Source organism: Eleutherodactylus coqui, chromosome 1, assembly GCF_035609145.1.
Source record: "Eleutherodactylus coqui strain aEleCoq1 chromosome 1, aEleCoq1.hap1, whole genome shotgun sequence".
NCBI lineage: Eukaryota > Metazoa > Chordata > Amphibia > Anura > Eleutherodactylidae > Eleutherodactylus > Eleutherodactylus coqui.
In genome coordinates, this window is record NC_089837.1 from 19,509,705 (window position 1) to 19,522,638 (window position 12,934).

Below are 12,934 nucleotides of genomic sequence, written 5' to 3' on the forward strand. Positions count from 1 at the left end.
AGCCTTGGGTCTTTTCAGGATGCTGTTAAAGAAAGACTGGGCCCAGGACTCGAGTTGTGGGGGCTCTACTTCCTCTGTGAGGCCTCTTATGCGCAAATTATTTCTTCGGTGGCGATTCTCAAGGTCATCTAGATGAGTGTAGAGCTCTAGAATCTGCTGGGAGTGTAGGTGGAGTTCTTGGTTGTGGGACTCTAGGGTCTCCGTAGTCTTCTCCTGGGCCTCCTCTACTGCCTCCACTCTTTGACCTATTTGTCGGATCTCGAATTGTAGGGACGCCACATCCTTCTTACGGGCGGTTTCCAGCTGCTGGAATAGGGCATCGATATGATTCTGAGTCGGTAGTGCCCTGAGATGCTTTTTCCAATCCCAACTATCTTCGGGCGCCGGCGTGGGGGGAGGATCGCCGGGGTCCCTCTGCGGGGAGTATCTGGAGTCAGGTGGTTGTCCAGCCCTGTAGCTGGGGGTATCTTGGCTGTTGTGCCTTGAAGTCAGCTTGTATGGCTGGAGTGTGGATTCTGTAATGGCAGAAGTACCCTGGGTGTCAAGCTGTCTGTGCCTTCTCTGGCTCGCAGATCTTTGTGGTTGCGGGGTGCCATAGGGTGGCTGGGTCCTTGTGGCGGTCCCTGTATCTGTATGATGGCCGTTCGGGGGGCCCTTGGAGGCGCCACTGGCGCTGGGGTATGGAGAGCTGTGCGTCTCTGAGGGGCTGTGCAGTGGGGGAGAGTAGCCTGTTGTTGTGGGTGCGCTGCCTTGGGGGAGTTTGCACTGTGGGGGGTCCCCTCCTAGGTCTGCGGGATGCGAGGGCCCAGCTCTTGTGTGGGCTCTTGGGCTCATTTTACTAGGAGTAGAGGCTGAGCCTATTGCTCCTTGGGGCTTCAGGGCTCCCTTGGGTAAGGGGGGCTGAGTTGGGGTACTGTCCAGGAGAACAGAGTCTGCTGGCTCATGTGACCCTGTGGGGCTCAGGGGGGGAGTTTGCGGGGGGGCCGCTGGGGCTCCGGTGCTTCCTGTTTCCATGTTGTGTGTCTTTCCCCTCTCCTGCGGCTGTTATGTTTTCCCCGCTCACCACCCCCGCTGCCGCGGGTGTTGCTGCCTGGTCCCGGCTCATGGAGCTTCCTCTCCCTCTGGCGCTGGTGTCCGCTGACTCTGCGGAATCCCTCTCTTCCGGCTTCTTCCTGGAGACTTCAGCGGCTCCTCTGCCCCTCCTTCTGTCTGGGCTATGCGCTGCCGCGGTCCCGCAGTCTTCACGAGCCCCGCTCTGCCCGCTGGGTTCTGCCGGCTGCTCCTGCTCTGACTCGGAGCTTGTCTGCCGCGCCGGAAATGCTGCGGGCGCCATCTTGGCCACTGCCGCGCGGGACCCCTCTCCCGCCGTTCTTCTCAGGAATGCGGCAATTCCTTTCCCGGAGTCGTCTGGTGATGTCTTCGGGGCTCCCCTCTTCTTTCCTCTCGTCATGGCGGTAAGTAGCCGGGTCTGGGTCGTCTAGATGCGGTTTTCTAGGGGTCGGTCACGGGAGCCGAGCTGGAGTGCGGCTTACTCCTTCATTCGCTGGCCACGCCCCCCTTTACTGTTATTTATAAGGATGTTGTCCCAATAAATGTTTCCAATAGTAGTTCTGAGCTGATCAGAGTCTGTTTTACTAAAGTTTTGTTTGTTTTTTGTCGCTCCCTGGTAAGGCTTCTTATTGAATGACAGCTGGAAATTAATTATATTGTGGTCTCTATTTCCTAAGTGTCTCTCAACCTGCACCCTCATTATTCAGTCCGGTTTGAGAGACACTTAGTTAATACTACGTCCAGAGTAGCTCTCTCGAACAAGTTGGGTAAGGTAATTATCTTTAATTGTTCTCAAGAACTTATGACCCTTGTGAGATTTACAGGTTTCATCTTCCCATATTATATCCGGATAATTAAAGTCCCCCATAATAATTACTTTATTGCGGTTTGACACCTTTTATATTTGCCTAATAAGATTTCAGTTTCTTCTGTTGCTCTTGGTGGTCTATGGAAAACCCCTATCAGGATTTTGTTATTTTTTTTCTCCCTGTAATTCTACCCACAGAGATTCATCTATATCTTCTTGTAGCTTCGGCATTAAGTATGATTTAACATACAGACATACCCCTCCCCCTTTCTGGTTTCCACGGTCTCTTCTGAAGAGATTATAGCCCTGTAAATTCACCACCCAATCACACTTATCATCAAGCCATGTTTCCGTTATTCCTACTACATCATAATTTTCACCAGACATTCTTGTTTCAAGCTCACCCACTTTTTTATTGATCTGACTTTTTGCATTCGTTTTCATACAATTTATACGGTTGTTGTTCTTTATAGTCATTGTGCTACTAATGGTACTATTAGCTATTCTGTCAGTTCTAACTGTACTAACCTCACCCCCTGCTCGACCCCCGTTTCCATTACTTGGTCCCAGGTCGCTATCCACACTGCCTACCCCCTGTTTCTCTTTATGCCCTCCCCCAGTCCCTTGTTTAAACACTCATCCAGCCTTCTCCCTAGCACAGCTGCACCCTCCTCATTAAGATGCAGCCCGTCCCTATGGTAGAGTCTGTAGCTGACAGCAAAGTCAGCCCAGTTCTCCAGGAACCCAAACCCCTCCTTCTTATACCAACTTTGGAGACCCCTGTTTACCTCCCTAAGGTCCTGCTGCCTTTCTAGTGTGGCAAGTGGTGCAGGTAGTATTTCCAAGAAAACTACCTTGGAGGTCCTCGCCCCAAGCTTGTATCCTAGGTCCCTGAAATCGTTTTTGAGGGCTTTCCATTCAGCTCTAATTTCTGCATTGGTGCCAATGTGCAAGATGACTGCTAGATCCTCACCAGCCCCTCCCAGTAATCTGTCAATTATAGATCCATGATATGTCAAACTCGAGTGCCAGGAAGACAACACAACGTTCAACAATCCTGGTCTTTATGGCAGATTGCCATATCTGTCCCCCTTATAATTGAGTCCCCCACCACTAGGACCTGTCTAACCTGCCCTGCACTCCCGATTCCCTTCTCACTGGAGCAGTCATCTTCCTGGCATTCAGAGGGTATGTCATGCTGCAGCAATGCTGGCTCTGTAATGGCATTCCCCTCATCTGCCAACTTTGCAAACTTGTTGGGTTGTGCCAGTTTAGGACTAGCCTCCCTGGTTCTCTTCCCTCTACCCCTCCTTCTTTCTGTCACCCAGCTTCTTGCCTGCTCCCCCTGCTCTTCCGTACTACCATCCGCCCCCGCCTCTACCCCAGCGAGCGTCTGCTCAGTGAGCAGAAAACTCCTTTCCATGTCGTATATGGATCTCAGTGTTGCCAGTCGCTCATTTAGATCCAGGATTTGGGCTTCGAAATGTGCAACAAGCATGCATCCTGCACAACAGTATGCACCCTTGATCAGCTGATCAAGGACCGCATACATTGCACAAGTAGCACACTAGACGGCATTGTCAAGCATGGAGCTCATCCTAATGGGGATCTACAATTTACTTACAGAAGTAGTGAAGATTGACTAGATTACACTCCAGATGCTAAAAATAATTGAGATAGGGCAATAAAAAGGCCTTCAAGGAGTATGAGAAGGACTAAAATAGAGATATAAAAAGTACTAAAAATTGAACTAAGATCATAAGAAGGACTATGAAAAGGTCAAACTATAAGGAAGATTATTCTTGGACAAGTCAACTGTTACCATGCGGCGGCTGCCGGGGCCGTGGGTGGATGGTGGGCGCGGTGCGCGCGCTCGTGGGTCCGGACGACGGTGTGTGCGCGGATGTCTGTGAGGGCAGCTCTATGCACGAGTCCCTGTTATGAGATTCTGCTAGGAGGCGTCGCCTCCCCTTCTCTGCCCCTGGGCGGAGACTTCTGTTTATAAGGCTGGCAGTGAGGTCCATTCACTGCCAGTTATTGGTTTCTGTTCAGTGTGCTAGCTTCCTGCCTCTGTCAGTCTCCTGTGTTTCAGCTTGTGTGCTTTATCTGCCAGGTTATCCATCTGCCTCGGTCTGCTTATATTTCCTGTTGGTTTTCTTCACCTGCCCTTCCTGTCGGTATCCTACCCTGTTCCATCTTGGTACGCCAGCGTCCCTCCTCGGTCCCTAGTGAGTGTAGGGACCGCCGCCCAGTTGTCCGCCTGGGGTTAGCCAGGAGTGGAGGCAAGCAGGCAGGGACAGAGGTTGCGGGTAAGTTCTAGGGCAACCCAGGCTGGCGTATCATCGGGTAGGATACCGTAACATCAACCCCTTGGGCACTACTGAACATCTACTTATGTCTTTCCCATCGCTGTTGGTAAACATCACTGAATACAGATAATACATTAGTTAGAACACTTTATAATCTCTGCTTTGTTATTGATAACTAAAGCCTCAGTGACTGCAGACATCGCAATAATGGTGGATACTGTCCAAGAAGAAGCAAATGTGATGGTTATTTTTTATGAATCGCCGATGATGTACTATGGTTATGGTCTACGGATGTCAGTTGGTCCTCCCTTCCTGGAGTTACATGCAACACATTAGACTCTTCTTTTTCTTTTCTCTGGGAATCCAAAGATATCAAAGTGCAGCTTCCTGGGATTATCAGAAAAAAATATTACTATTACCGTGTTTCCCCGAAAATAAGACAGTGTCTTATATTAATTTTTGTTCAAAAAGGTTTAACTTTTTTACATGTATAGCTGCCTGGACACTATTTAAATTGACTTTTTAAATTAACTGTTAGCAGGGCTTAATTTTGGAGTAGGGCTTATATTTCAAGCATCCCCAAAAAGCCTGAAAAATCATTTTGCATCCTCAAAAATTCTGGAAAATCATGCTATGCCTTATTTTCAGGGTATGTCTTATTTTCAGGGAAACAGGGTACTACTGAAGGCCAATATTACTACTGGGACCGCTGGGGGCCAGTATTACTACTGGGGGCACTGAGAGTGGGCATGATTACTACTTTCCAAGTCCACTCTAACTAAACCCTCCACTTTATTTTTCGCCCACCACAGGAGTTTTAATTACTATGAAATATTTTTAGCCTATTTTCTGTTGTCTACACCTGGATGCATCTTATAGTCCAGAAATACGGTACTTTTATCATCTGTCTGATTATGACGGGTCAAAAAAGGGTTGTTTTTGAAGCCCTTGTATTAAACAACACAAAATGATATAACTAAATCGCTCCTTTATGCTGTTGGTTTAATACATTGAGTAACTTTTACAAGTCGAGGAGCAGATCTGTTTTACCATTACAAATATCATCTCGATTTAGGATTCCTCAGGGATCGTGTTTGTTACCGGTTTATTTTTATGTTGTAAATGAAAATCTCTGGAAACTCATTTTGTTCCATCTGGGGAGTTGCACATTTGAGGTAAAGGGAATATGAAACGTGATTTATAGGAGAACGTCTTCTAACAGATAAGTAAACATATTTTTGTATTGGAGAACGTTGCAGCAAACTCTACCTCATTTGTAGCACAAGTCCGTTTAAGCTGCGGATCTTCTCCACTCTAACCAGATTCACCATAATTGACCTGCAAATATATTAAGCAACCTATTAAAATGTTTTCAGGATTTTCTTCAGGAATTTGGTATTTTTTTAAATGTCCAAACTATAGGCTGGTCTGAATCACATAAAGCAAGATAAGATATTGTTAACTACTAATATATAATAAGAAGCCGCTGCGGTTGTGAAGAATAACAGTTGTTACATCTTTGGAAAAAAATTCAAACACTCAACGGCAGATGCAAGGCAAAACTAACGGACATGAAGTAGGATTTCAGTGCAATGATTAGTTAGAGGCTTTTGGATGTCATTCGCTACTCATTTTATTGTGTATTTATACTTTGCAGCAAATTGTACAATTTTTAGATTCACCGCATTTCCAGTATTTCAGTTTGTGTCAAATGTTATATTTTATTTTTAAAAAGAGGTAGATCTGAATTAAAATTCCAGGCGGGGTGTATCTACATAAAGGACAGGGTTATTGGGAGTTCACTAGTAAAAAGCTTCAAAATACTGTGCATTTCTAAATTTATATTTTGTTTTTGTCGTGAGGGAGATTCTTTTTTGCAATGTTATATTTATTTTTATAGAGGACGTGTATTTCTATGAAAATAACACTTTTAATGTAGGAAATCTGTGGTCAACATTAGCAAAGAAATTAGACATTTTTTCCTCTTATAAATTTATTTTAAACAAAGCTTTTTGTATTTTTTAATTAATTTATATTTCTTTAAAAAAAAATGTAAAATAAAAAAATTAAAATATTCTTTAAAATGAAAATGAATAAAACCTAAATTACATTTTATGTATTCATTTAGCAAATAAACCTAAAATTAAATCTTCTTAAGCAGAAGCAAAAAAAGAAATAATAATAAAAATAATGTAGGAATTTCTCCAACTCCGATACTAATACACAGACATTTTGGAAGACACAATTGGCCATGAAATTACATTTTGCACTTATAATTGTATTGAGCTTTTTTATCATTTCTATTTTGGGAATGTTTGAATGTTGTCATTTCTGGCCATTCCTCCAATTTGTACAACTCTACATAATACATTTAACGATGGAGGTTATGTGGTAGGAGGGGCACGGACCTGTGATAGGAGGAGCACGGACCTGTGATAGGAGGAGCACGGACCTGTGATAGGAGGAGCACGGACCTGTGATAGGAGGGGCACGGACCTGTGATAGGAGGGGCACGGACCTGTGGTAGGTGGAGCACCGACCTGTGGTAGGTCGAGCACGGACCTGTGGTAGGGCGAGCACGGACCTGTGGTAGGCGGAGCACGGACCTGTGGTAGGCGGAGCACGGACCTGTGGTAGGCGGAGCACGGACCTGTGGTAGGCGGAGCACGGACCTGTGATAGGAGTAGCACGGACCTGTGATAGGAGGGGCACGGACCTGTGGTAGGTCGAGCACGGACCTGTGGTAGGTCGAGCACGGACCTGTGGTAGGTGGAGCACGGACCTGTGGTAGGTGGAGCACGGACCTGTGGTAGGCGGAGCACGGACCTGTGGTAGGCGGAGCACGGACCTGTGGTAGGCGGAGCACGGACCTGTGGTAGGCGGAGCACGGACCTGTGGTAGGTGGAGCACGGACCTGTGGTAGGTGTTGAGTATTAAAATGTAATGTCCAAAATTTGTAAATTAGTGGAAAACCTCCCCTAGGATCTACATTTGACCCGGGAAAGACCTGTACACATTGGCCCTCATTTATGAATGTGTTTTCAACATCTTTCGGTCTAAAACTGCACCAGAATTAAGGCACACAGACTTTACGCAAATTTCCACATAGCTCGCACCAAAAGGAAGAAAAAGATCAGAGAAACATGCATTTTTTTCCCTGAAAGGGGGCGTGGCAAGCTTCTGTCTATCTTTCCAACACGTTTGATGAAACATTATTACAAGAAAGTGTTAGTAAAAAGTCACACTAAACATTACAGAATGAAAGTTGGTGTGAATGAAAAGGCATTTGGCACAAATTTTTGGTGCATGCTCCTTCTGGCGCAAATCAAACTACATTGATTGTTTTTTTTTTTTCTTGATGCTGCCCCCAATTTTGTTTTACTCATTATTTAGTCATTATTTTGACTGTTGACTATTTTATATTAGCAGATGATGCAGAATAAAAGCTTTGTAGCAGAAGTTGGTGCTTTTTTTCCCTTGTTTTTGGTATAGCGTAAATTGTGCCAAATTTGCAAGTCCATGCGTCACTTTGGTGAAATTTAAGACTGTCAAGCTCTAAAAAGAATTGGTGCAATATACGCCAATACTCGTAAATAAGGGCCATCGTATAAGTGAAACTGATTTCTATGTATATGTAACCAAATTGTATAACTAGAGAGGAACATTCATGGCTCTAAGTGATCCCTAAAATGCAGGATTGTAAATGTGTGTTGAAACCCATCAAACAGTAGAATTATGAGTTGTGAGAATCATAATGAACGTGAATATTGGTATGAACAAATGTGGTTGTTGAAGAGAACATTGATTATAATAAACACTGAACACATTTGAGAAATTAAGTTCTAAGCTTTATGAATCCCACCTGGTTTGATCCATAGATATTTTTACCTTAGCAAGGGGTTTCTTTCTTTCAGAACATAGATGCCCAGTATACAGTGGCGATACCACATTGGCTGAAGGTCTAAACATTGAATTCACAAAGAAGCAAGCGAATGAATTAATCAAATCCTGCAATTAATGATGTGCATCCATATAAGATATGCTGCTCGAAAGTAGACTGAGTAAATCCCTCCTCATCCATTGGTTAGGTTACCTTGTGCTCATCATGGTTCAAGCTTTCAAAAATATTAGAAACATTTATGAGTAGAAATATTAAGTTTCAGAAGAAAATAACTAGGTTGAGTTGATAGGAAACCAATTAGGCTCAAACCGTTATCGAATTATTAGCTCTATTGTTGACCAGTAACCATCCCAGAAACAGAAGTTAATAAGCTTAAAATGGCTAAATAAAAAATTTCAAAAACTGTGGCCTTGAGCCCTACATTGTTTTAATCTCTGACATTTGTTTTAGTATTTTGCCATAAATGGAGGGTCTGATTGGCCAGAACTGACATGGAATTTGCCAACCAGACCAAGATTATTCTCCTTGGATTATCAGAAAATCCACAAATACAAGTCGTTTTATTCCAAATATTTTTGTTCTTCTACATGTCAACCATTCTTGGAAATCTGCTTCTCATAGCGGCAGTGAGAGTAGACAGTCGTCTGCACCATTCTATGTACTTCTTCCTCTCGAATCTCTCCTTCCTGGACATCTGCTACACCTCAATCATCATACCCAAGATGTTGGTGAACATTGCTGTATCTTCACAAAGCATTTCCTTTTCTGGATGTCTTCTTCAGGTTTATTTCTACTTGCTTATGGGGGAAACCGAGTGTATTCTGTTGGCATTCATGGCTTATGACCGATATGTTGCTATCTGTAACCCCTTACTTTATAACGTGATTATGAACACGGTGTCTTGCGTTAAGATGGTCTGTGCCTCCTGGGTCATTGGTTGTATTATTTCTTCCATTGATATGTATTTTTTGAGTAAGTTGAGATACTGTAGATCCACCACCACCATCGACCATTTCTTCTGTGAAGCTCCTTCACTGATAGAATTAGCCTGCAGTGATATTTCCGCTAATAACATTGTAATGATAGTCGGAAGTACCATATTGCTTATTGTCCCTGTATCTCTTATTCTCTTTTCTTACATGCAAATTTCTTTAGTTCTCATTAAAATTCGCTCTCAAAGGTACAAGGCCTTCTCCACATGTTTGTCACACCTTATTGTGGTCATCATTTTCTATGGAACAGCTTTGTTCATGTATATGAGGCCAAGATACAAAACTAAGGAGGTCACCGATAAGATGGTGTCTGTGTTTTATACAGTTGTTACCCCCATGTTAAACCCTTTGATATACAGTCTGAGAAACAAGGATGTCCAGCGAGCTCTGAGACGGATGAAGAAATATATCACTTGTTAATAATAACATTATAAAGGCCAGCCCCTTACTTCATGTCAATAGTTCAGAAAAGGTTTATTTTAACTAGAATTGACTCTGATTCAAGCTAATGCTGTGAAATATGTCACGTTAAAGCAAATATGTGGGTTCAGATCTTGTCTTGTTAATTTTGCATGCTCAGCTGTCAACCAATCACAGCAGGAGTCAATCTGATGTTGTTGATGTCCTTGGCTGCTGTAGGTGGACTAAGAGGAAGAGAGGGGAGGTCTCTCCTTAAGTCAGATTGCTCTAACCTGAGAATGCTTACTGATATATATGCCAACATGGCCATTGACTTTAGTAGCCAAAAATGTTCTAAAAGATTGCCCTTTTTGCCAGTATAAGTCAGTGGACCACTGATTTTTGTATTCCTTCATTATCGCTATCCCGACAGTATATATAAGTTGATTAGTATTGCCTTTATTCCTTTCTATCTGAAACTCCAGGCCTCTTACTCTTCAGATGATCATATGATCTCAATTATAATCAGCTCATATTTACTTGGGTTGATGCTGTCTGAAACTAATCAATTTCTCATTCTGAGTTATGCTGCTGGATTAATCCTACCACAGAAATTGCCTAGAGGGAGACACAGGCACTCCTATCACAGTTACTGATAATCATTACACAGCTCCTGTCACACAGGTATAATAGAGGAGATCACAGCTCATCCTCCTGACTGTATACTTATGTGCTGTGGATTATTTAGGTGAATATAGAAGATAATGATAATTAAACTGTCCCCCAGCAGGCAGAAATTATACAACCTCTAGTTAGTGCATCATGGGATTGATGTGAGCCTGAAAATACAAAATCTCACCATAAAGAAAGTGCCTGATAAGCATCAGACAGGGTTCTGCATTGCATGGATGTGGTTGCCATACTCAGAGAAGACCTCCAGAATGTGACATGCAATCAAGTGAGGGCGAGGCAGGGATGAAAAATGTGTTTTTGCTTGAGTGGCCCTTTAAGTTGACTACGTTTTTAATACAAAAGGATCCTACAAAAGGTGTATAACATGGCATTTTTTTCAATAGCTGCCATTCTCAGTATACGTATTGTTCCAGGCCATGAAATGTGTTAGCCATACAGTAATTACACTTCCGTTCACAGGTGGCAGATGTGGACAGACATGTAGCAATTAAAGCCCACATTGAAAATAAATATGTAGATTAACCAATAGCATCATAGGATAAACAGAGGTGGGAATCAGAGTAAATGGTGCAAACTGCCCCAAATCATGAAGATGAAGTGATAGACTTGGCACAACCATGGCCTAGAACACTGTTTTCTGCTAAGAATGGCATTAAAGGGATATTCCAATCTTAGGCCTAGCCACGGGATAAGCCCATACATGACTAATAAAGTCGTGATCAAAATTATTGCAATTTTGGTTAATTCACCAAATTTACAAACTTTCTGTTGTTTGCAAAAAAAACCCCAACAATTAAGAACAATTTAAATATCTCAACAAAACTAACATAATAAGCAGTTTCTCCAAATTCACCACAAAATGCCACTTTTACGGACTACTGCAGTCTCAGAATTATTTGCCCCCTTCATGACAAGTGTCCTTTAGTAATTAGAGCTCCTTCTGCTTTTATGACCGGCTGCCGAAGTGATGTAGAGCCGGATAGCAGCTTCTGACCACGTTCCTGAGGAGTCATAACCTATTACTCATGGATAGTGCCCTCCACATCACTAAGTCTTGGATTTGTCTTCTGCAACAAAGCAGGGTTATCGTCCTGATAAGGTCGGCGCCTCGGTCTTCTTCTAGGACCTAGCTATTCCTGATCAGGGAGCTGGAGAGATGCACACTGTTCATAATGTACACAGAACAGGACAGCACATAAAGCACATCTGGCACCCTGCACAGACATAACATACATCGCTGTTTACACCAACATACAGTGTAACACATACCACATAGCACAGGACTGCACACAACTCATGTCTGGCCACCAGCACAGACATACAACACAAGTCACTGCTCACACCAACATACAACAGGTAGTGCATACAATGCCACCCAGAGCTCACATGCATACCAATGGCAAACCAAAGCAGTCCCAGTGTCCTTAGACCAGGGAAATAGAACGTCAGCCACTGGGCTGACATGGGGAGCAGTGTCAGGCATCTCCCACCTGACACACACATAGGACATCAGGCGTCTGGAAGCCACACCCGCCCAGTGATAGGGGGAAACCTGCAGGTCGCCTGCACCTGTGTGGTCACAGTACCACACACTACATAATGCACGCACACCAGAATGCAGGGAGAAGAGGGAAAGCAGGTGCCCAGACCATCTTGAGGGGAGGAGAGGGACACTACAGACAAGCATGCACCACACCAGTGATACTTAAGGCACTAAAATGTCCAAAAAGCATTCCCAAAAGTTTGCTAGTATTTATCTGCTGCAAACCAGGGGGATTGGCTGCTGGAGAATACCACACCCAGCCAGTTCAATTACCCCCTACCTGTGAGGGTGTGCACAAGGAAGCCTGTAGAACCACAATTCCCCAGATGCACAACCTTAACACCTCGCCAGTCCAGGTATTTGATGTTTTATCTCAAGCATACCTGATGCAACTAATGAAGTCCTTGATTAGTTACATCAGATGTGCTTGAGCCAACATCTGACTTGCAGATGTGTGCTGTTGTGAGTGATTCTTTTCAAAGGGATGAATAATTCTGAGACTGCATTAGTCAGTAAAAATGGCATTTTGTGTTGAAATTGGAGTAATCAACTATATTATATCAGTTGTATTGCGCTGTTTCATATGTTCTAGTTCAGGTTCTTATTTTTTGTGGAAACAGCTGAAAGTTTGTAAATTTGGCAAATAAAACAAATTTGCAATGAGGGTTAAATCATTTTGCAACTGTAGTTAGGGTTCTAGCCTACTGTAAAAATGAAGGTCTCATGACCCAACTTCAGTGATTCAGTCCAGGCATCAGGCCCTTTTTCCAGTATAATGAATAGACAGGTGGCGCTGTTTGCAGGCTTCCTTTTCTATTGAAATCCAAGTTATGTTTAAATACCTTAGACTTTAATGGAGAGAGATGCGGGCAAACACAGCAACCTCTCCATTGAAGCTGATCTAGCAAGCATCCATTTTGCATAAACAAACGGGGTTAACAGGACAGATTGAAGGTCCCGAGAGGGAATCCCTATTGATACAGTATTCTGGACATATATATGTGCCCCCCCCCCCCCCCCTCCACACACACACATACCTAGAACAAGGAATCAAATTCAAGACAATGGCCATTTCCAGGAGGATCGCTTAGGAGCTCAGATACTTCTGGAGTGTTCCAAGTTGCTGCTACCATGTTCTATTGTTTGTAATTCATGCTATTCTTCTGGTCAAGCCTTCATAGATTCCTGGGCAGCCGCCAATTTCATTAACTTTGATTTCATAGTCCCTATTGCCAAGGT

At 43.6% G+C, this 12,934-nt stretch overlaps 2 protein-coding genes across 2 annotated transcripts in view; one reads left to right on the forward strand and one right to left on the reverse strand.

Moving 5' to 3' along the window:
• Positions 1-12,934, reverse strand: part of RAB10 (RAB10, member RAS oncogene family) — a 97,854-nt gene that overhangs the window by 76,473 nt on the left and 8,447 nt on the right. The gene's annotated exons all lie outside the window — the stretch shown is intronic.
• LOC136593016 (olfactory receptor 2D3-like) lies at positions 8,560-9,480 on the forward strand. The gene has a single exon (XM_066588652.1). The coding sequence runs from the start codon at positions 8,560-8,562 to the stop codon at positions 9,478-9,480; it is 921 nt and encodes a 306-aa protein (XP_066444749.1).